The sequence below is a fragment of the Plectropomus leopardus genome, chromosome 8, assembly GCF_026936395.1.
Source record: "Plectropomus leopardus strain MGB_pleo_1.0 chromosome 8, ASM2693639v1, whole genome shotgun sequence".
Classification (NCBI taxonomy): Eukaryota; Metazoa; Chordata; class Actinopteri; order Perciformes; family Serranidae; genus Plectropomus; species Plectropomus leopardus.
In genome coordinates this window covers 411,231-431,492 of record NC_142183.1, presented here as the reverse complement: position 1 = coordinate 431,492, position 20,262 = coordinate 411,231, and the positions used below count along the sequence as shown (strand labels likewise).

The 20,262-nt window shown below is 38.3% G+C and overlaps 2 protein-coding genes and 1 long non-coding RNA gene across 4 annotated transcripts in view; 2 read left to right on the top strand and 1 right to left on the bottom strand.

The window, feature by feature from the left end:
* The first annotated feature begins 1,212 nt into the window (after nucleotides 1–1,212).
* On the top strand, nucleotides 1,213–8,626 carry sqstm1 (sequestosome 1). 2 transcript variants are annotated; one of them, XM_088080697.1, is made up of 8 exons: nucleotides 1,213–1,647; nucleotides 3,898–3,993; nucleotides 4,410–4,672; nucleotides 5,010–5,184; nucleotides 5,303–5,371; nucleotides 5,472–5,659; nucleotides 7,903–8,122; nucleotides 8,210–8,626. In XM_088080697.1, the coding sequence occupies exons 1-8, from the start codon at nucleotides 1,485–1,487 to the stop codon at nucleotides 8,371–8,373; spliced, it is 1,338 nt and encodes a 445-aa protein (XP_087936823.1). In that variant the 5' UTR covers nucleotides 1,213–1,484; the 3' UTR covers nucleotides 8,374–8,626. The 2 variants fall into 2 exon arrangements, with proteins under 2 accessions (XP_087936823.1, XP_087936824.1); XM_088080698.1 differs by lacking the exon at nucleotides 1,213–1,647 and adding an exon at nucleotides 1,932–1,959.
* Nucleotides 8,297–20,262, bottom strand: part of mrnip (MRN complex interacting protein) — a 43,857-nt gene continuing 31,891 nt past the window's right edge. Inside the window, exon 7 of the mRNA XM_042493677.2 lies at nucleotides 8,297–9,231. Within this exon, the coding sequence (XP_042349611.2) occupies nucleotides 8,881–9,231 (351 nt within the window). The 3' untranslated portion in view covers nucleotides 8,297–8,880. The remainder of the gene's footprint in view (nucleotides 9,232–20,262) is intronic.
* Nucleotides 9,171–19,540, top strand: LOC148188806 (uncharacterized). The gene is made up of 2 exons (XR_015777159.1): nucleotides 9,171–9,309; nucleotides 19,188–19,540. It is a non-coding gene; the product is annotated as an uncharacterized LOC148188806 (long non-coding RNA).

Sequence of the window (20,262 nt, the reverse complement as noted above, 5' to 3'; positions counted from 1 at the left end):
TTTATTGATCCCACACAAGAAGATTAGAAGTACAGAAAAACCTTAGAAACTGAGAATACTATACTGTAAATCCACTGATTTTTATTTATAGAGCACTTTTCATAAAAGGGAGCAGCTCAAAATGCAACACAAAACCAAAAACAAAAGACTAGATCATCAAAAGACAGTTAATGATAATAATAATAACTTCAGTGATTGTTACTGTGAAAAATAATCCAATTTATTTTACATATTTTATTCAGTGAAAAGACTTTAATGTGGTGTAAAAAATTTGAATATCTTGCAGGTTTTGAATTTCACTTAATGAACTTTAATTAATATCTGAGACTGCAATATGAATGATTCAAATTTTAATTAACTGAAAATCAAAATCATATATTTTTGTATTTTATGTGTGTGTATATATATGTTTGTTATTCTTTTTCAACAAGGACCCAGTTTAAGAATAATGAACTATTTGGTTATTGATTCATCATCTGAACCATTGAAAAATGTACTGAAAAACCTCTGAATGTTTTCGTGAATAAATCAAAGAGGAAAATAGTAAAGTTAGTTAATGTGAAAAATAATACAATTTAGTTAACATATTTTGTCCAGTAAAAAGACTTAAATGTTGTGTAAAGATTTAAAAAATGTTGCATTATTTTTATTGCATTTACTGAAGTTAAAATAATGGTTAATGTCTGAGACAACAATATGAATGATTCAAAGTTTTATTAATTTAAAATAAAATTTATATTATATAAAAAATTTTAAAAAACAACCAACTTTTATTTATTTATTTCGTTTACAGTGTGTGGTTTGGTGTCAAAATGTAGAATATGTTGCATTATTTTTTATTTTATTTGTTGATCTTGAATTATTTTTTAATATTTGAGATAACAACATCAATGATTCAGCTTTTATTAATTTAGAATATATTTTTCAATGACATGAAAATAAATATATACACATTTCATTTTATTTATGTATTTTTTAAATTATTCCATACGGATGATTCAGCGTTATTTTTCCTTAGAGTGAGCTCGATGCTGGTCAGACCTGTTTGCTCAGGTGACTCACGGGGAAAGTCCCTCATTGGAAAGCGCTTAGTCATTCCTCGGCCTCTCATTGGTCCTCTGAGCGGGCTGAAGGCAGCGAACCAATCAGAGGCCGCGACAATATTTACCTCTCCTGACGATGGTGACGTATATCGCGGAAGTAAACATAAAGGGGGCGAGAAAATTTAAAGCTGCGTCACAAAGTTTCTCACTTTGTTTCTCAGAGTCCGAGTTTTCTGTCCGGGGTCCGAGTCAGTCCGAACCGAGTCTGAGTCAGTCCGAACCGAGTCTGAGTCAGTCCGAACCCAGTCCGAGTCAGTCCGAACCGAGTCTGAGTCAGTCCGAACCGAGTCCGAGTCAGTCCGAACCGAGTCTGAGTCAGTCCGAACCGAGTCCCAGAGTGTTTCGGTGTCAGTCTCCGCAGAGTACCTGAGGAGCAGCGGGATGTCGGTGACGGTGAAGGCCTACCTGTTGGGGAAGGACGAGGCGGTGAAGGAGGTCCGGAGGTTCGCGGTGGATCAGGAGGTCTCGTGCAGCTTCGAGTACCTGAGCAGGAAGACCGGGACCGTGTTCAGCAACCTCAAGAACTTCAACATGTACTACAGAGGTAACACTGAACATACAAAAACATACAAATACTCTGAAAAACAACATGTACTACAGAGGTAACACTGAACATACAAAAACATACAAATACTCTGAAAAACAACATGTACTACAGAGATTAATATGTCGATTATTTAAAATGTATAAACATTTAAATAACCTGAATAATAACATATATTACAGAGGTATACTTTTTTTTACTTTTATACACTTTTTTCACATAACATAACATGAACAGTTTGAAAAGCATGTACCACAGAGGTATATTCTACGATTAACATATATATTCTGAAAAACAACATGTACTACAGAGGTTATTGTTACTTATTTAAAATATATAAATGTATAAAGAAACTGAAAAACAACATACAAAGCTAAATATATTTTATTAAATGTTATAACTTGCAAAATAACATGCAGTACAGAGGTAAGTATTATAGTTATCACAAATATATTACCAAATAAATAATCTAAAAAATAATATGTAGTACAGAGGTCAAAACTAAACAAACTGTTAGTAAACATATGTAAACATCTAAATAACCTGATAAAAATCAGTGTTACTACATAAAAATTACAGTCTTGAAACATTTGCAAACTTATTATTAACCAGAAAACCAATGACATCCACAGAGAAAATACTAGTTATGGAACATAAAAGATATACCAATATTTCCAAATATGTTGAGCTTAAATTTCGAGGATTGTGTCCGATGAATGCGTTGCCCGGGCAACCGTCAGGGAGGAAGAAATCAGGGCGCACAAAGGGTTAAGTTACAAAACAAAGAAACGCACATTCCTCTGCGTGACAACAGCTGCTGAATCAGAGCTGAAGACGAGACGAGTCTGACGAGACGAGACGAGTCTGACGAGACGAGTCTGACGAGACGAGTCTGACGAGACGAGACGAGTCTGACGAGACGAGTCTGACGAGACGAGTCTGACGAGACGAGTCTGACGAGACGAGACGAGTCTGACGAGACGAGACGAGTCTGACGAGACGAGTCTGACGAGACGAGACGAGTCTGACGAGACGAGCCGAGTCTGACGAGACGAGTCTGACGAGACGAGTCTGACGAGTCTCTGTGATGAGACGTGAAGCGTCTCTGAGAAACTGAAGCTTTCTACCATTTAGCTCCTAAAAATCCTGTTTCCTGTTTCCGTGTCCCCAGATAGTTTGTTCTTTCAGTAGTTAACCCTTTGAAACCTGCACTGACATCAGTTTTGTCGCGCTGCGTTCAGACGCCTTTCACAAACCGAGCGTCTGAAACCGGAGCAGATCGGTCTGATTTCTTCTGACGACTTAGAGGGAAGAAAGGCAGCGACAAGCTCGACGGAAATGTTCCGCAAAGAAATGAGTAAAACTGTGACAATAAAATTACCCGATATCCCAAAAACATAAAAATGAACATATATGTGTGTGTGTGTGTGTGTGTGTGTATATATATATATATATATATACACACACATTTATTTAAACACCATATACATTTCAGTTCTTTGTAGGTCATTTTCTTGTTTGTATTTACCTTTTTTGTTTTTTATATGCTCAGGTAAATTTTTGTAACATTTTTAACATTTCTAAAATTTGGGCCATGTCTTGTTAAGTCACTCGTTTCTTCTCTCCGTGTTTTGTGAAATAAATCAAACCAATCTGCCCAGGTTTTAAAGGGTTAATAACACCAAACATGGCAAAAAGGTCAAATTTAACAACTTAAAATCACTGCGTGAACTACCAGCAAGCTACTGCAAAATGTATTTAGACTTCAGTCCCTAAGGGTTAAACGTGTACATATACCACACGGGTACATATACCACAGAGGTACATATACCACAGGGGTACATATACCACACAGGTACATATACCACACAGGTACATATACCACAGAGGTACATATACCACACAGGTACATATACCACACAGGTACATATACCACAGAGGTACATATACCACAGAGGTACATATACCACACAGGTACATATACCACACAGGTACATATACCAGAGAGGTACATATACCACACAGGTACATATACCAGAGAGGTACATATACCACACAGGTACATATACCACACAGGTACATATACCACAGGGGTATAACACAGGAACATAATGTATCACCTGCAGAATACTAACATGTACTACAAAGGAAAATATTGTAGTTATTGAACATATATAGAGGTAAATGTTGCTGGCATAAACGTAGGTACCCTGATGATGATGATGATGAGTTTGTTTGCGTGTGTTTCAGATGAAGACGGAGACCTGGTGGCGTTTTCCTCCGATGATGAGCTGATGATGGGGCTGGCGTGCGTGAAGGACGCCACCTTCCGCATCTTCATCAAAGGTACAAACACACTCTCGACCGGCACAGGAGAGACCCGAAGACAACGCAGATATACGTTTAAGTACTTTAAAATGTTTCGATTTGTTCCCGACGTCTCAGATTCTGTTTCCTCTGAGGCCGATGAAAAAATCAAGTTAAACCAGATTAACGTCCCCGTTCAATGATTTCTATCGTCATAAAAACAGACGCTGTGGAAGACGCTCGCAGACTGAGGTGGTTATTTACGTATGAAACATTCGATCAGCTCGTTATAATCTGGAAGCGGCAGATTACCCAACGAGCTCAGACTGGCATAACACAGAAATACAAACGAACAAACAAACAAACAAACAAACAAACAAACTTTTTGGAAAAGTGAGTGAATCTGTGCGTTTGTATTTATTTGTTTCTAATAAAGTTTGATTGAACTCTTACAGAGAAGAAGGAGCACCGTCGGGACTTCCCTCTTCACGCCTTCCCGCCCTTCGCCTTCGGGCACCCTCCTCCTCCTCCGGGCCCGCCCCCCCACACGGGCCCGCCCCCCCTGCACAGCGGGGTCACCTGTGACGGCTGCGAGGGTCCCGTGGCGGGAACTCGTTTCAAGTGTACCGTGTGTCCAAACTACGACCTGTGCTCCGCCTGCCAGGCTCGAGGGACGCACACCGAGCACGCCCTGCTGCCCATCTGGCACCCGATGCAGGTGAGAGGCATCATGGGAAGAAACGCTCCACTGATACCCTTTATACTTTATATTTAAATAGTTATTATTAATAATTATATTTAATAATTGGCCCTGCTCTGTGACTGTCAGGCCGTGGTCCTTTAGCCCTGCTCTGTGACTGTCAGGCGGAGGTCCTTTAGCCCTGTCCTGTGACTGTCAGGCGGAGGTCCTAGAGCCCTGCTCTGTGACTGTCAGGCGTTGGTCCTTTAGCCCTGCTCTGTGACTGTCAGGCGTTGGTCCTTTAGCCCTGCTCTGTGACTGTCAGGATGAGTTCTGGCTTGTTTTTGGTGAAATGTTGTCCTCCGTCTGTCCAAAGTGGTTTCCTCGGGGGAAATGGATGAAGAAGATGAGACACTGCATGTGGAACCAGAACCTGAATGTGAACCCTGCTCAGAGCCAGGACCAGGACCAAGATACGGATCAGGACCAGGATCAGGACCAGCCCGGACCCTCCAGACCTGCTGCTGGCAGCAGCGGCGGCGCCCCCTCTGGTAAGCGTGTGTTAATGAACTCAGAATAATCTAACTCATAATCAATAACCTGACAGCTTAATGCTCTGACTGATGACCTTGAATGACATCATCAGTGACCTCTGACCTCTGTCTGTAGCCTCACAGGCCAACGTGGACTTCCTGAAGAACATCGGCGAGGGCGTGGCCGCCATGTTGAGCCCGCTGGGTGAGTGATGTCACTGTCGACGCCTCAGATTCGAGCAGAAAAAGTTATGTCTGTTTGAGAACGAGAGGTTTAAACAGGAAGTGATGTCACGTGCGTGCAGGTATTGACGTGGACATCGACGTGGAGCACGAGGGTCAGAGGACAAAGGTGACCCCTCCCTCTCAGAGCGGGGGGGTCGGTGGTGTGGCGGGCGGAGCCAACGACGAGGGCGGGGTCCAAAGTGAAGGCGCAGACGATGCTGAGAGCAGAGCCGGCAGCGTGGGCGGAGCCAGCAGCGAGGGGTCAAAGGTCAGTTTATGAAGACACGGTGGAGCGCGTTCGGCTGCGTCGTATTACGACCGAACAATGACGTCTGTCGGAGGAGTTTTACTGTGGTCACAGTTTTTTCAACACATTACCGTCATTTTCTTTTTCTGAAACACTTTAAATTTTTTTACAGACGAACTAAACTTTGACTTTTCGACGTGTGTGTGTGTGCTTATGTATGTGCGTGTGTGTGTGTGTGTGTGTGTGTGCTTATGTATGTGCATGTGTGTGTGTGTGTTGTGCATGTGTGTGTGTGTGTGCTTATGTATGTGCATGTGTGTGTGTGTGTGTGTGCATGTGTGTGTGTGTGTGTGTGTGTGCGTGTGTGTGTGTGTGTGTGTGTGTGTGTGTGTGTGTGTGTGTGTGTGTGTGTGTGTGTGTGTGTGTGTGTGTGTGTGTGTGTGTGTGTGTGTGTGTGTGTGCTTATGTATGTGCATGTGTGTGTGTGTGTGTGCATGTGTGTGTGTGCTTATGTATGTGTGTGTGTGTGTGTGTGTGTGCTTATGTATGTGCATGTGTGTGTGTGTGTGTGTGTGCTTATGTATGTGTGTGTGTGCATGTGTGTGTGTGTGTGCTTATGTATGTGCGTGTGTGTGTGTGGTTATGTATGTGCATGTGTGTGTGTGCGTGTGTGTGTGTGTGTGTGTGTGTGTGTGTGTGTGTGTGTGTGTGTGTGTGTGTGTGTGTGTGTGTGTGTGTGTGTGTGTGTGTGTGTGTGTGCTTATGTATGTGCATGTGTGTGTGTGTGTGCTTATGTATGTGTGTGTGTGTGTGTGCTTATGTATGTGTGTGTGTGTGTGTGTGTGTGTGTGTGTGTGTGTGTGTGTGTGTGTGTGTGTGTGTGTGTGTGCGTGTGTGTGTGTGTGTGTGTGTGTGTGTGTGTGTGTGTGTGTGTGTGTGTGTGTGTGTGTGTGTGTGTGTGTGTGTGTGTGTGTGTGTGTGTGTGTGTGTGTGTGTGTGTGTGTGTGTGCTTGTGTGTGTGTGTGTGTGTGTGTGTGTGTGTGTGTGTGTGTGCGATGACTACACTTTTTTCAACATACAGTACAAATACATTTTTAGGATAAATATACTTTGACTTCTTCGACATTCAAAGACGTCCTTTGTATTGTTTTAGGACGTCACTTTTTTCGACATGCTTTTCTATGACCTTTTTCTTTTTGTTTTTTTTCTGTCACACTATATTGTTTTTGACATACTACACCGTTACAGTTTTTGCACTTTTTTGACATGTTCTGTGACATTTACTTTTCGTTTTTTAACCTATTGTGTCATATTTTTTTCCGACATTATTTGCACTTTTGACATACGATACTGTGAATTTATCAACGTGCTTTACATGGACTTAATACATTATTGTTCAACGTATCATACTACCACTTTTTTCAACAAACTAAACTATGAAGTTTTTAGACAAACTAGAGTGACTTTTTTTTCAACGCACTGTGCTGTGACGTTTTCACACTTTATCCCAGATACTACACTGTGACTGTGACTCTGCATACTTTCCCTTTTTTAAGCACTGTTTTTGACGTACTGTACTTCGACATTAATTTGTCGTACTAAAATGTGTCCATGTTATGACTTCACATTTTTTTTTCAGCAAACTAGATTCTGACTTTTTTTAAATATCATACGATGACTTTTTCCACTTTTTTGGCTCTTTTTTGAGACGTGCTATAACTTTCCTTTCACTTTTTTTCCCAACATGCCTGACTATGACTTGGTGTTTTGTTTTGTTTTTTTTTACAGTTTTTTTTTTGACACACCATACTGCGAATTTTTGCACTTTTTTCTCCAACATAATATACTATAATGTTTTTTGAGATACTATACTATGACTGTCTTACGCCGTTTGGCCAATAAACTATACTGTGACTTTTTATTCCACACTGTGATTTGTTTTCCTGACATATTTTACTATGAATTCTTTTGCACATAGTACATTTGACATTTTGGCGACATGCAGTTCAGTGACTTTGCTTTTTTTTGGAGATACCATCCCATGACTTTTTTTAGGCTACGCCGACTTTTTCCGACTGCTTTGACATGCCGAACAATGACTGTTTGCTTTTTGTCATCATACCATATTAGGACCTTCTTTGCTTTTTTTGGACACACCATACTATGACTTTTTTTTGACATACTGTACTTTGACTTTTTGACATATTGTATAAACCCGTCTTACCGCTGGTACCAGAATACCTGACCCCGTCTGTGCTCTTCAGGTGGGCAGAGAATCTGACGAGGAGTGGACTCACCTGAGCCCCAGAGAGGTCGACCCCTCTACCGGAGAGCTGCAGTCCCTGCAGCCCGGGGACGGGGACCAGGACCAGATTCCCCCGTCGGGACAGCAGGGTCCTCCGTCGGGACAGCAGGGTCCTCCGTCGGGACAGCAGGGTCCAACAGGTCTGAGGGAGGCGGCTCTGTACCCTCACCTGCCTCAAGGTAAGACCACATCCTCTCCACAACCGTTTGACCTCTGACCCCCACGTTGTCTGACCTTTAATAACCCCCCCGTCCCCCCACACACAGAGGCGGACCCTCGGCTGGTGGAGTCTCTGTCGCTCATGCTGTCGATGGGTTTCACTGATGAAGGCGGCTGGTTGACTCGTCTCCTCCAGGCCAAGAATTTCGACATTGGCGCGGCGCTCGATGCCATCCAATACGCCAAACAGCCCCGCCCACACCAGCCCTGATGATGTCATCACCTTCATTAAACCAATGACATTTAACCAGCAGATCATTTACACTTCTGTCAGAAGTTCCTGTAATCTGAGTTCATAACCAATCTGTCATCTAAGTACTGCAATTATCAATACTCACTGTCATCAATCAATACTTTAACTCATTACTCAATACTTTGTCATATTGATTACTGCTTTATCATTGTTATTGGTCAACAACATGTTTTCTCAATCTGAACAATAAAAACAGAACATTTTAAAATTACTATCTGAACTAGTTTTTATTTCTATAAATATTTTTATACTTCCACAAAAATACAAAATGAAACAAAAAGCCATAAAAAAAAACCAAAATCCTCAAAAAAAATCAAAGGTCTTTCTAAAATACTTTAATACTGAAAATCCAAAGACAGTAGCTCATCATTTATAGATCAGTATAAGTGATTGGTTGATCACTTGATTGGTCAAATGACAGAAAAATAATTAATGTTCAGTTTGTTTAAAACTCGTCCTCTCCGTTTAAAAAAAGTCCTCTCCGCTCTCAAACAGAGAGGGAACAGGAAGTGGGGGGCGGGGCCTTGTGTTATTGACAATGTCATTACAGGAAGGAGGTGCAGCAGAGCCCACTGTCTGACTCCGCCCACTGACCTGAGGGTCCTCCCCTTCCACCGCCTGACAGTCAGAGCTGAGGAAACGAGTCCACCTGGAGGCCAGACCGGTGTTCACTCTGGGAGGATGAACGCTCTGCTTCCTGGGAGGACTCCTGTGGTTTAGGCCGGTGGTTCTGGTGTGGGTCAGACTGGTGTGGTCTGGACTGTTGGTTGTGACAGGAGTTCTACCAGGTTTTATCAGCCCACTGGACCAGTTTGACTGCAGAAAAAAGAAATGAGGAAAGTTCAATTCCTGAAAAACCAACCCTGTGAAATGGCGACATAAGACTAAGGAGAGGTGAGATAACTTCATTACATTATTACTATGACATACTATGCTGTAGTTTTTTTTAGACATACTTGATTATTAATTTTAAAGGTTAACAAAATGCTGTGGTGATGTTTTTGTGCTGCTGTGAACATGATTTTTTAAAATTCCAAGACGCAGACTTATTTGGACCATTTTTCAACAGTCTTTACAATGATGGGTTTGGACAGGCTGTACTTTTTGATTAAAAAATGACAGAAAATACCATACTATTGTTTGAAAAAAAACATCCAATTTTGACAAATACATAAAATAGCGTGCTGAGACACACCATAGCATAGAATGTTGCAAAAAAAGTCCAAATGGCAATGGCAAATGGCAAAAATAGCAAAAATGTCTAAACATGACATGTCCCCAAAACACCTTAAAACTGCAGTAAATAGCGTGCCAAGTTGCACCATAGCATTGAATGTTGCAAAAACCGCCAAAACTTCCATAATTTGGAATGTCAAAAAAATGACAAAAGAAGCAAGGACAAAAATGCCATATTTTGGAATGTCGAAAAAATGACCCAAAAAAAAAACAAGGCTATAGTATGGCAAGAATGTCAAAAAATGACATGTCCCAAAAACATCTTAAATGACCCTGAAACTGCAGTAAATAGCGTGCCAAGTCACGCCATAGCATTGAATGTTGGAAAAACGGCCAAAAATGCCATATTTTGGAATGTCGAGAAAATGACAAAAAAAAGCAAGGCAATAGTATGGCAAAAATGTCAAAAAATGAAAAGTCCCAAAAACAGTTGAAAACACCCAAAAACTGCAGTAAATAGCGTGCAAAGACACGCCATAGCATAGAATGTTGTAAAAACGAAAAAAAAACACACCATATTTTGGAATGTCGAAAAAATGACCCAAACAGCAAGGCTATAGTATGGCAAAAATGTCAAAAAATGACATGTCCCAAAAACACCTTAAATGACCCTGAAACTGCAGTAAATAGCATGCCAAGTAGCGCCATAGCATTGACTGTTGCAAAAACCGCCAAAACTTCCATAATTTGGAATGTCAAAAAAATGACAAAAGAAGCAAGGCTATAGTATAGGAAAAATGACAAAAAAAAACACATGTCCCAAAAACGGCTGAAAACACCTTAAAATTGCATTAAATAGCGTGCAAAGACACACCATAGCTTTGAATGTTGCAAAAACGGACAAAAACGCCATATTTTGGAATGTCGAAAAAATGACCCAAAAAGCAAGGCTATAGTATGGCAAAAATGTCAAAAAATGACATGTCCCAAAAACAGTTGAAAACACCTTAAAACTACATTAAATAGCGTGCAAAGACACGCCATAGTATTGAATGTTTCAAAAACGGAAAAAAACACCATATTTTCGAATGTCGAAAAAAATGACCCAAACAGCAAGGCTATAGTATGGCAAAAATGTCAAAAAATGACATGTCCCAAAAACACCTTAAAACTGCAGTAAATAGCGTGCCAAGTCACGCCATAGCATTGAATGTTGGAAAAACGGCCAAAAATGCCATATTTTGGAATGTCGAAAAAATGACCAAAAAACAAGGTTATAGTATGGCAAAAATGTCAAAAAATGACATGTCCCAAAAATGGCTGAAAACACCTTAAAATTGCATTAAATAGCATGCAAAGACACACCATAGCATAGAATGTTACAAAAACAGCCAAAAATGCCATATTTTGGAATGTCGAGAAAATGACAAAAAAAAAAACAAGGCTATAGTATGGCAAAAATGTCAAAAAATGACATGTCCCAAAAACAGCTGGAAACACCTTAAAATTGCAGTAAATAGCGTGCAAAGACACGCTATAGCATAGAATGTTGTAAAAACGAAAAAAAAACCCACCATATTTTGGAATGTCGAAAAAATGACCCAAACAACAAGGCTATAGTATGGCAAAAATGTCAAAAATGACATGTCCCAAAACATCTAAAAACACCCTAAAACTGCAGTAAATAGCGTGCCAAGTCACGCCATAGCATTGAATGTTGGAAAAACGGCCAAAAATGCCATATTTTGGAATGTCGAAAAAATGACAATAAAAGCAAGGCTATAGTATGGCAAAAATGTCAAAAAATGACATGTCCCAAAAATGGCTGAAAACACCTTAAAATTGCATTAAATAGCGTGCAAAGACACGCCATAGCATTGAATGTTGCAAAAACGGGAAAAAAACACCATGTTTTGGAATGTCGAAAAGATGACAAAAAAAGCAAGGCTATAGTATGGCAAAAATGTCAAAAAATGACATGTCCCAAAAACATCTTAAATGACCCTGAAACTGCAGTAAATAGCGTGTCAAGTCACGCCATAGCATTGAATGTTGGAAAAACGGCCAAAAATGCCATATTTTGGAATGTCGAAAAAATGACCAAAAAACAAGGTTATAGTATGGCAAAAATGTCAAAAAATGACATGTCCCAAAAATGGCTGAAAACACCTTAAAATTGCATTAAATAGCATGCAAAGACACACCATAGCATAGAATGTTACAAAAACAGCCAAAAATGCCATATTTTGGAATGTCGAGAAAATGACAAAAAAAAAACAAGGCTATAGTATGGCAAAATGTGAAAAATGACATGTCCCAAAAACACCTTAAAACACCTTGAAACTGCAGTAAATAAGCGTGCCAAGTCACGCCATAGCTTTGAATGTTGCAAAAGCAGGAAAAAAACACCATGTTTTGGAATGTCGAAAGATGACAAAAAAGCAAGGCTATAGTATGGCAAAAATGTCAAAAAATGACATGTCCCAAAAACAGCTGGAAACACCTTAAAATTGCAGTAAATAGCGTGCAAAGACACGCTATAGCATAGAATGTTGTAAAAACGAAAAAAAAACCCACCATATTTTGGAATGTCGAAAAAATGACCCAAACAACAAGGCTATAGTATGGCAAAAATGTCAAAAAATGACATGTCCCAAAAACATCTTAAATGACCCTGAAACTGCAGTAAATAGCGTGCCAAGTCACGCCATAGCATTGAATGTTGGAAAAACGGCCAAAAATGCCATATTTTGGAATGTCGAAAAAATGACCAAAAAACAAGGTTATAGTATGGCAAAAATGTCAAAAATGACATGTCCCAAAAATGGCTGAAAACACCTTAAAATTGCATTAAATAGCATGCAAAGACACACCATAGCATAGAATGTTACAAAAACAGCCAAAAATGAAATATTATGGAATGTAGAGAAAATGACAAAAAAAAAACAAGGCTATAGTATGGCAAAATGTCAAAAATGACATGTCCCAAAAACACCTTAAAACACCTTGAAACTGCAGTAAATAGCGTGCCAAGTCACGCCATAGCTTTGAATGTTGCAAAAACGGGAAAAAAACACCATGTTTTGGAATGTCGAAAAGATGACAAAAAAGCAAGGCTATAGTATGGCAAAATGTCAAAAAATGACATGTCCCAAAAACAGCTGGAAACACCTTAAAATAGCAGTAAATAGCGTGCAAAGACACGCTATAGCATAGAATGTTGTAAAAACGAAAAAAAAACCCACCATATTTTGGAATGTCGAAAAAATGACCCAAACAACAAGGCTATAGTATGGCAAAAATGTCAAAAAATGACATGTCCCAAAAACATCTTAAATGACCCTGAAACTGCAGTAAATAGCGTGCCAAGTCACGCCATAGCATTGAATGTTGAAAAAACGGCCAAAATGCCATATTTTGGAATGTCGAAAAATGACCAAAAAACAAGGTTATAGTATGGCAAAAATGTCAAAAAATGACATGTCCCAAAAATGGCTGAAAACACCTTAAAATTGCATTAAATAGCATGCAAAGACACACCATAGCATAGAATGTTACAAAAACAGCCAAAAATGCCATATTTTGGAATGTCGAGAAAATGACAAAAAAAAAAACAAGGCTATAGTATGGCAAAAATGTGAAAAAATGACATGTCCCAAAAACACCTTAAAACACCTTGAAACTGCAGTAAATAGCGTGCCAAGTCACGCCATAGCTTTGAATGTTGCAAAAACGGGAAAAAAACACCATGTTTTGGAATGTCGAAAAGATGACAAAAAAAGCAAGGCTATAGTATGGCAAAAATGTCAAAAAATGACATGTCCCAAAAACAGCTGGAAACACCTTAAAATTGCAGTAAATAGCGTGCAAAGACACGCTATAGCATAGAATGTTGTAAAAACGAAAAAAAAACCCACCATATTTTGGAATGTCGAAAAAATGACCCAAACAACAAGGCTATAGTATGGCAAAAATGTCAAAAAATGACATGTCCCAAAAACATCTTAAATGACCCTGAAACTGCAGTAAATAGCGTGCAAAGACACGCCATAGCATTGAATGTTGGAAAAACGGACAAAAATGCCATATTTTGGAATGTCGAAAAAATGACCAAAAAACAAGGTTATAGTATGGCAAAAATGTCAAAAAATGACATGTCCCAAAAATGGCTGAGAACACCTTAAAATTGCATTAAATAGCGTGCAAAGACACGCCATAGCATAGAATGTTACAAAAACAGCCAAAAATGCCATATTTTGGAATGTCGAGAAAATGACAAAAAAAAAAACAAGGCTATAGTATGGCAAAAATGTGAAAAAATGACATGTCCCAAAAACACCTTAAAACACCTTGAAACTGCAGTAAATAGCGTGCCAAGTCACGCCATAGCTTTGAATGTTGCAAAAACGGGAAAAAAACACCATGTTTTGGAATGTCGAAAAGATGACAAAAAAAAAGCAAGGCTATAGTATGGCAAAAATGTCAAAAAATGACATGTCCCAAAAACAGCTGGAAACACCTTAAAATTGCAGTAAATAGCGTGCAAAGACACGCTATAGCATAGAATGTTGTAAAAAAAAAAAACCCACCATATTTTGGAATGTCGAAAAAATGACCCAAACAACAAGGCTATAGTATGGCAAAAATGTCAAAAAATGACATGTCCCAAAAACATCTTAAATGACCCTGAAACTGCAGTAAATAGCGTGCAAAGACACGCCATAGCATTGAATGTTGGAAAAACGGACAAAAATGCCATATTTTGGAATGTCGAAAAAATGACCAAAAAACAAGGTTATAGTATGGCAAAAATGTCAAAAAATGACATGTCCCAAAAACATCTTAAATGACCCTGAAACTGCAGTAAATAGCGTGCCAAGTCACGCCATAGCATTGAATGTCGCAAAAACGGACAAAAATGCCATATTTTGGAATGTCGAAAAAACGCCAAAAAAAACCAAGGTTATAGTATGGCAAAAATGTCAAAAAATGACATGTCCCAAAAATGGCTGAAAACACCTTAAAATTGCATTAAGTAGCATGCAAAGACACACCATAGCATAGAATGTTACAAAAACAGCCAAAAATGCCATATTTTGGAATGTCGAGAAAATGACAAAAAAAAAAACAAGGCTATAGTATGGCAAAAATGTGAAAAAATGACATGTCCCAAAAACACCTTAAAACACCTTGAAACTGCAGTAAATAGCGTGCCAAAGTCACGCCATAGCTTTGAATGTTGCAAAACGGAAAAAAACACCATGTTTTGGAATGTCGAAAAGATGACAAAAAAAGCAAGGCTATAGTATGGCAAAAATGTCAAAAAATGACATGTCCCAAAAACAGCTGGAAACACCTTAAAATTGCAGTAAATAGCGTGCAAAGACACGCTATAGCATAGAATGTTGTAAAAACGAAAAAAAAACCCACCATATTTTGGAATGTCGAAAAAATGACCCAAACAACAAGGCTATAGTATGGCAAAAATGTCAAAAAATGACATGTCCCAAAAACATCTTAAATGACCCTGAAACTGCAGTAAATAGCGTGCCAAGTCACGCCATAGCATTGAATGTTGGAAAAACGGCCAAAAATGCCATATTTTGGAATGTCGAAAAAATGACCAAAAAACAAGGTTATAGTATGGCAAAAATGTCAAAAAATGACATGTCCCAAAATGGCTGAAAACACCTTAAAATTGCATTAAATAGCATGCAAAGACACACCATAGCATAGAATGTTACAAAACAGCCAAAAACGCCATACTTGGGAATGTCGAAAAAATGACCCAAAAAGCAAGGCTATAGTATGGCAAAAATGTGAAAAAATGACATGTCCCCAAAACACCTTAAAACACCTTGAAACTGCAGTAAATAGCGTGCCAAGTCACGCCATAGCATTGAATGTTGGAAAAACGGACAAAAATGCCATATTTTGGAATGTCGAAAAAATGACCAAAAAACAAGGTTATAGTATGGCAAAAATGTCAAAAAATGACATGTCCCAAAAATGGCTGAAAACACCTTAAAATTGCATTAAATAGCATGCAAAGACACACCATAGCATAGAATGTTACAAAAACAGCCAAAAATGCCATATTTTGGAATGTCGAGAAAATGACAAAAAAAAAACAAGGCTATAGTATGGCAAAAATGTGAAAAAATGACATGTCCCAAAAACACCTTAAAACACCTTGAAACTGCAGTAAATAGCGTGCCAAGTCACGCCATAGCTTTGAATGTTGCAAAAACGGGAAAAAAACACCATGTTTTGGAATGTCGAAAAGATGACAAAAAAAGCAAGGCTATAGTATGGCAAAAATGTCAAAAAATGACATGTCCCAAAAACAGCTGGAAACACCTTAAAATTGCAGTAAATAGCGTGCAAAGACACGCTATAGCATAGAATGTTGTAAAAACGAAAAAAAAACCCACCATATTTTGGAATGTCGAAAAAATGACCCAAACAACAAGGCTATAGTATGGCAAAAATGTCAAAAAATGACATGTCCCAAAAACATCTTAAATGACCCTGAAACTGCAGTAAATAGCGTGCCAAGTCACGCCATAGCATTGAATGTTGGAAAAACGGCCAAAAATGCCATATTTTGGAATGTCGAAAAAATGACCAAAAAACAAGGTTATAGTATGGCAAAAATGTCAAAAAATGACATGTCCCAAAAATGGCTGAAAACACCTTAAAATTGCATTAAATAGCATGCAAAGACACACCATAGCATAGAATGTTACAAAAACAGCCAAAAATGCCATATTTTGGAATGTCGAGAAAATGACAAAAAAAAAACAAGGCTATAGTATGGCAAAAATGTGAAAAAATGACATGTCCCAAAAACACCTTAAAACACCTTGAAACTGCAGTAAATAGCGTGCCAAGTCACGCCATAGCATTGAATGTTGGAAAAACGGACAAAAATGCCATATTTTGGAATGTCGAAAAAATGACCAAAAAACAAGGTTATAGTATGGCAAAAATGTCAAAAAATGACATGTCCCAAAAATGGCTGAAAACACCTTAAAATTGCATTAAATAGCATGCAAAGACACACCATAGCATAGAATGTTACAAAAACAGCCAAAAATGCCATATTTTGGAATGTCGAGAAAATGACAAAAAAAAAAACAAGGCTATAGTATGGCAAAAATGTGAAAAAATGACATGTCCCAAAAACACCTTAAAACACCTTGAAACTGCAGTAAATAGCGTGCCAAGTCACGCCATAGCTTTGAATGTTGCAAAAACGGGAAAAAAACACCATGTTTTGGAATGTCGAAAAGATGACAAAAAAAGCAAGGCTATAGTATGGCAAAAATGTCAAAAAATGACATGTCCCAAAAACAGCTGGAAACACCTTAAAATTGCAGTAAATAGCGTGCAAAGACACGCTATAGCATAGAATGTTGTAAAAACGAAAAAAAAACCCACCATATTTTGGAATGTCGAAAAAATGACCCAAACAACAAGGCTATAGTATGGCAAAAATGTCAAAAAATGACATGTCCCAAAAACATCTTAAATGACCCTGAAACTGCAGTAAATAGCGTGCAAAGACACGCCATAGCATTGAATGTTGGAAAAACGGACAAAAATGCCATATTTTGGAATGTCGAAAAAATGACCAAAAAACAAGGTTATAGTATGGCAAAAATGTCAAAAAATGACATGTCCCAAAAATGGCTGAAAACACCTTAAAATTGCATTAAATAGCATGCAAAGACACACCATAGCATAGAATGTTACAAAAACAGCCAAAAATGCCATATTTTGGAATGTCGAGAAAATGACAAAAAAAAAACAAGGATAAAGTAAGGCAAAATGTGAAAAATGACATGTCCCAAAACACCTTAAAACACCTTGAAACTGCAGTAAATAGCGTGCCAAGTCACGCCATAGCATTGAATGTCGCAAAAACGGACAAAAATGCCATATTTTGGAATGTCGAAAAAACGCCAAAAAAAAACAAGGCTATAATAGGGTAAAAATGTCAAAAAATGACATGTCCCAAAAACGGCTGAAAACACCTTAAAATTGCATTAAATAGCGTGCAAAGACACAACATAGCATAGAATGTTACAAAAACAGCCAAAAATGCCATATTTTGGAATGTCGAGAAAATGACAAAAAAAAAAACAAGGCTATAGTATGGCAAAAATGTGAAAAAATGACATGTCCCAAAAACACCTTAAAACACCTTGAAACTGCAGTAAATAGCGTGCAAAGTCACGCCATAGCTTTGAATGTTGCAAAAACGGGAAAAAAACACCATGTTTTGGAATGTCGAAAAGATGACAAAAAAAGCAAGGCTATAGTATGGCAAAAATGTCAAAAAATGACATGTCCCAAAAACAGCTGGAAACACCTTAAAATTGCAGTAAATAGCGTGCAAAGACACGCTATAGCATAGAATGTTGTAAAAACGAAAAAAAAACCCACCATATTTTGGAATGTCGAAAAAATGACACAAACAACAAGGCTATAGTATGACAAAATGTCAAAAATGACATGTCCCAAAAACATCTTAAATGACCCTGAAACTGCAGTAAATAGCGTGCCAAGTCACGCCATAGCATTGAATGTTGGAAAAACGGCCAAAAATGCCATATTTTGGAATGTCGAAAAAATGACAATAAAAGCAAGGCTATAGTATGGCAAAAATGTCAAAAAATGACATGTCCCAAAAATGGCTGAAAACACCTTAAAATTGCATTAAATAGCGTGCAAAGACACGCCATAGCATTGAATGTTGCAAAAACGGGAAAAAAACACCATGTTTTGGAATGTCGAAATGACAAAAAAAAAAACAAGGCGCTTCAGTAGGGCAAAAATGACAAAAAATGACATGTCCCAAAAACAGTTGAAAACACCTTAAAATTGCATTAAATAGCGTGCAAAGACACGCCATAGCATTGAATGTTGGAAAAAACGGCCAAAAATGCCATAATTTGGAATGTCAAAAAAATGACCCAAACAGCAAGACTATAGTATGGCAAAAATGTCAAAAAATGACGTCCCAAAAACACCTTAAATGACCCTGAAACTGCAGTAAATAGCGTGCCAAGTAGCGCCATAGCATTGAATGTTGGAAAGAAACGGCCAAAAATCCCGTAATTTGGAATGTCAAAAAAATGACAAAAAAAGCAAGACTATAGTATGGCAAAAATGTCAAAAAAAAGACATGTCCCAAAAACGGCTGAAAACACCTTAAAATTGCATTAAATAGCGTGCAAAGACACACCATAGCTTTGAATGTTGCAAAAACGGACAAAAACGCCATATTTTGGAATGTCGAAAAAATGACCCAAAAAAGAACAAGGCTATAGTATGGCAAAAATGTCAAAAAATGACATGTCCCAAAAATGGCTGGAAACACCTTAAAACTGCAGTAAATAGCGTGCAAAGACACACCATAGCATTGAATGTTGCAAAAACGGGAAAAAACACCATGTTTTGGAATGTCGAAAAAATGACAAAAAAAGCAAGGCAATAGTATGGCAAAAATGTCAAAAAATGACATGTCCCAAAAACAGCTGAAAACTGCACTAAGTTGTGTGCTGAGACTAGTGATTTTGATTTCGAAGTTTTATGAAGCACTGAACCACTTTGAGACAACTGGCCTGGAGAGGACACACTGCTTCGAAGTATTTGATACAGTCGGAGGAGGGACGTCTGCCGTCTGTCTTTGAGAGTTGCATCTGAGTGGTTGCTTCATGGCTGTAGTGAATTTCATCATTACATCTTTCTCTTAGTCTTTAATAAAAGTTATTTTGTCAAAAGTGTGTCATTGTGTTGGTCTGTAGATAATAATATATTCAAAGGAGTTTGTATAACAGGCAGCTTTGATGGGGCAAATATTTTTAATATTTATTGCTTTGAATGTAGGCTAAATGTATTTGTATTGTGCAATCATACAATAAACTAAGCAGCAGCTGTATTAGCTGTGGTCTCCGGGTGTTTGGAGCGCAGCTGTCGCAGCATTGAGGACGTGTTGCTGCTGTTCGTCAGCTCCTGAGCACAAATCAAGCACCTGACTTTTTTGGGGCTAATCAGATCAAAGTGCTCCCCGGCGTATGATCATGCTCTTTTTGGCACTGACTCTTTCTCCATATACTTCCTCACTGCTTCACTCACTCACTCAGTCACTGACACACCTTTTACCCACACACAATCTGACACAACTCAGTTCACTCTCTGACTTAAAAAATGACCCAAAAAGCAAGACTATAGTATCGCAAAAATGTCAAAAAGTGACATGTCCCAAAAACAGCTGAAACACCTTAACATTGCATTAAATAGCGTGCAAAGACACGCCATAGCATTGAATGTTGCAAAAACGGAAAAAAAGCACCATGTTTTGGAATGTCGAAAAATGACAAAAACAGCAAGGCTATAGTATGGCAAAAATGTCAAAAAATGACATGTGCAAAAAACACCTTAAATGACCCTGAAACTGCATTAAATAGCGTAACAAGTCACGCCATAGCATTGAATGTCGCACAAACGTACAAAAATGCCATATTTTGGAATGTCGAAAAAATGACAAAAAAAGCAAGGCTATAGTATGGCAAAAATGTCAAAAAATAACATGTCCCAAAAACAAATGAAAACACCTTAAAATTGCATTAAATAGCGTGCAAAGACACTCCATAGCATAGA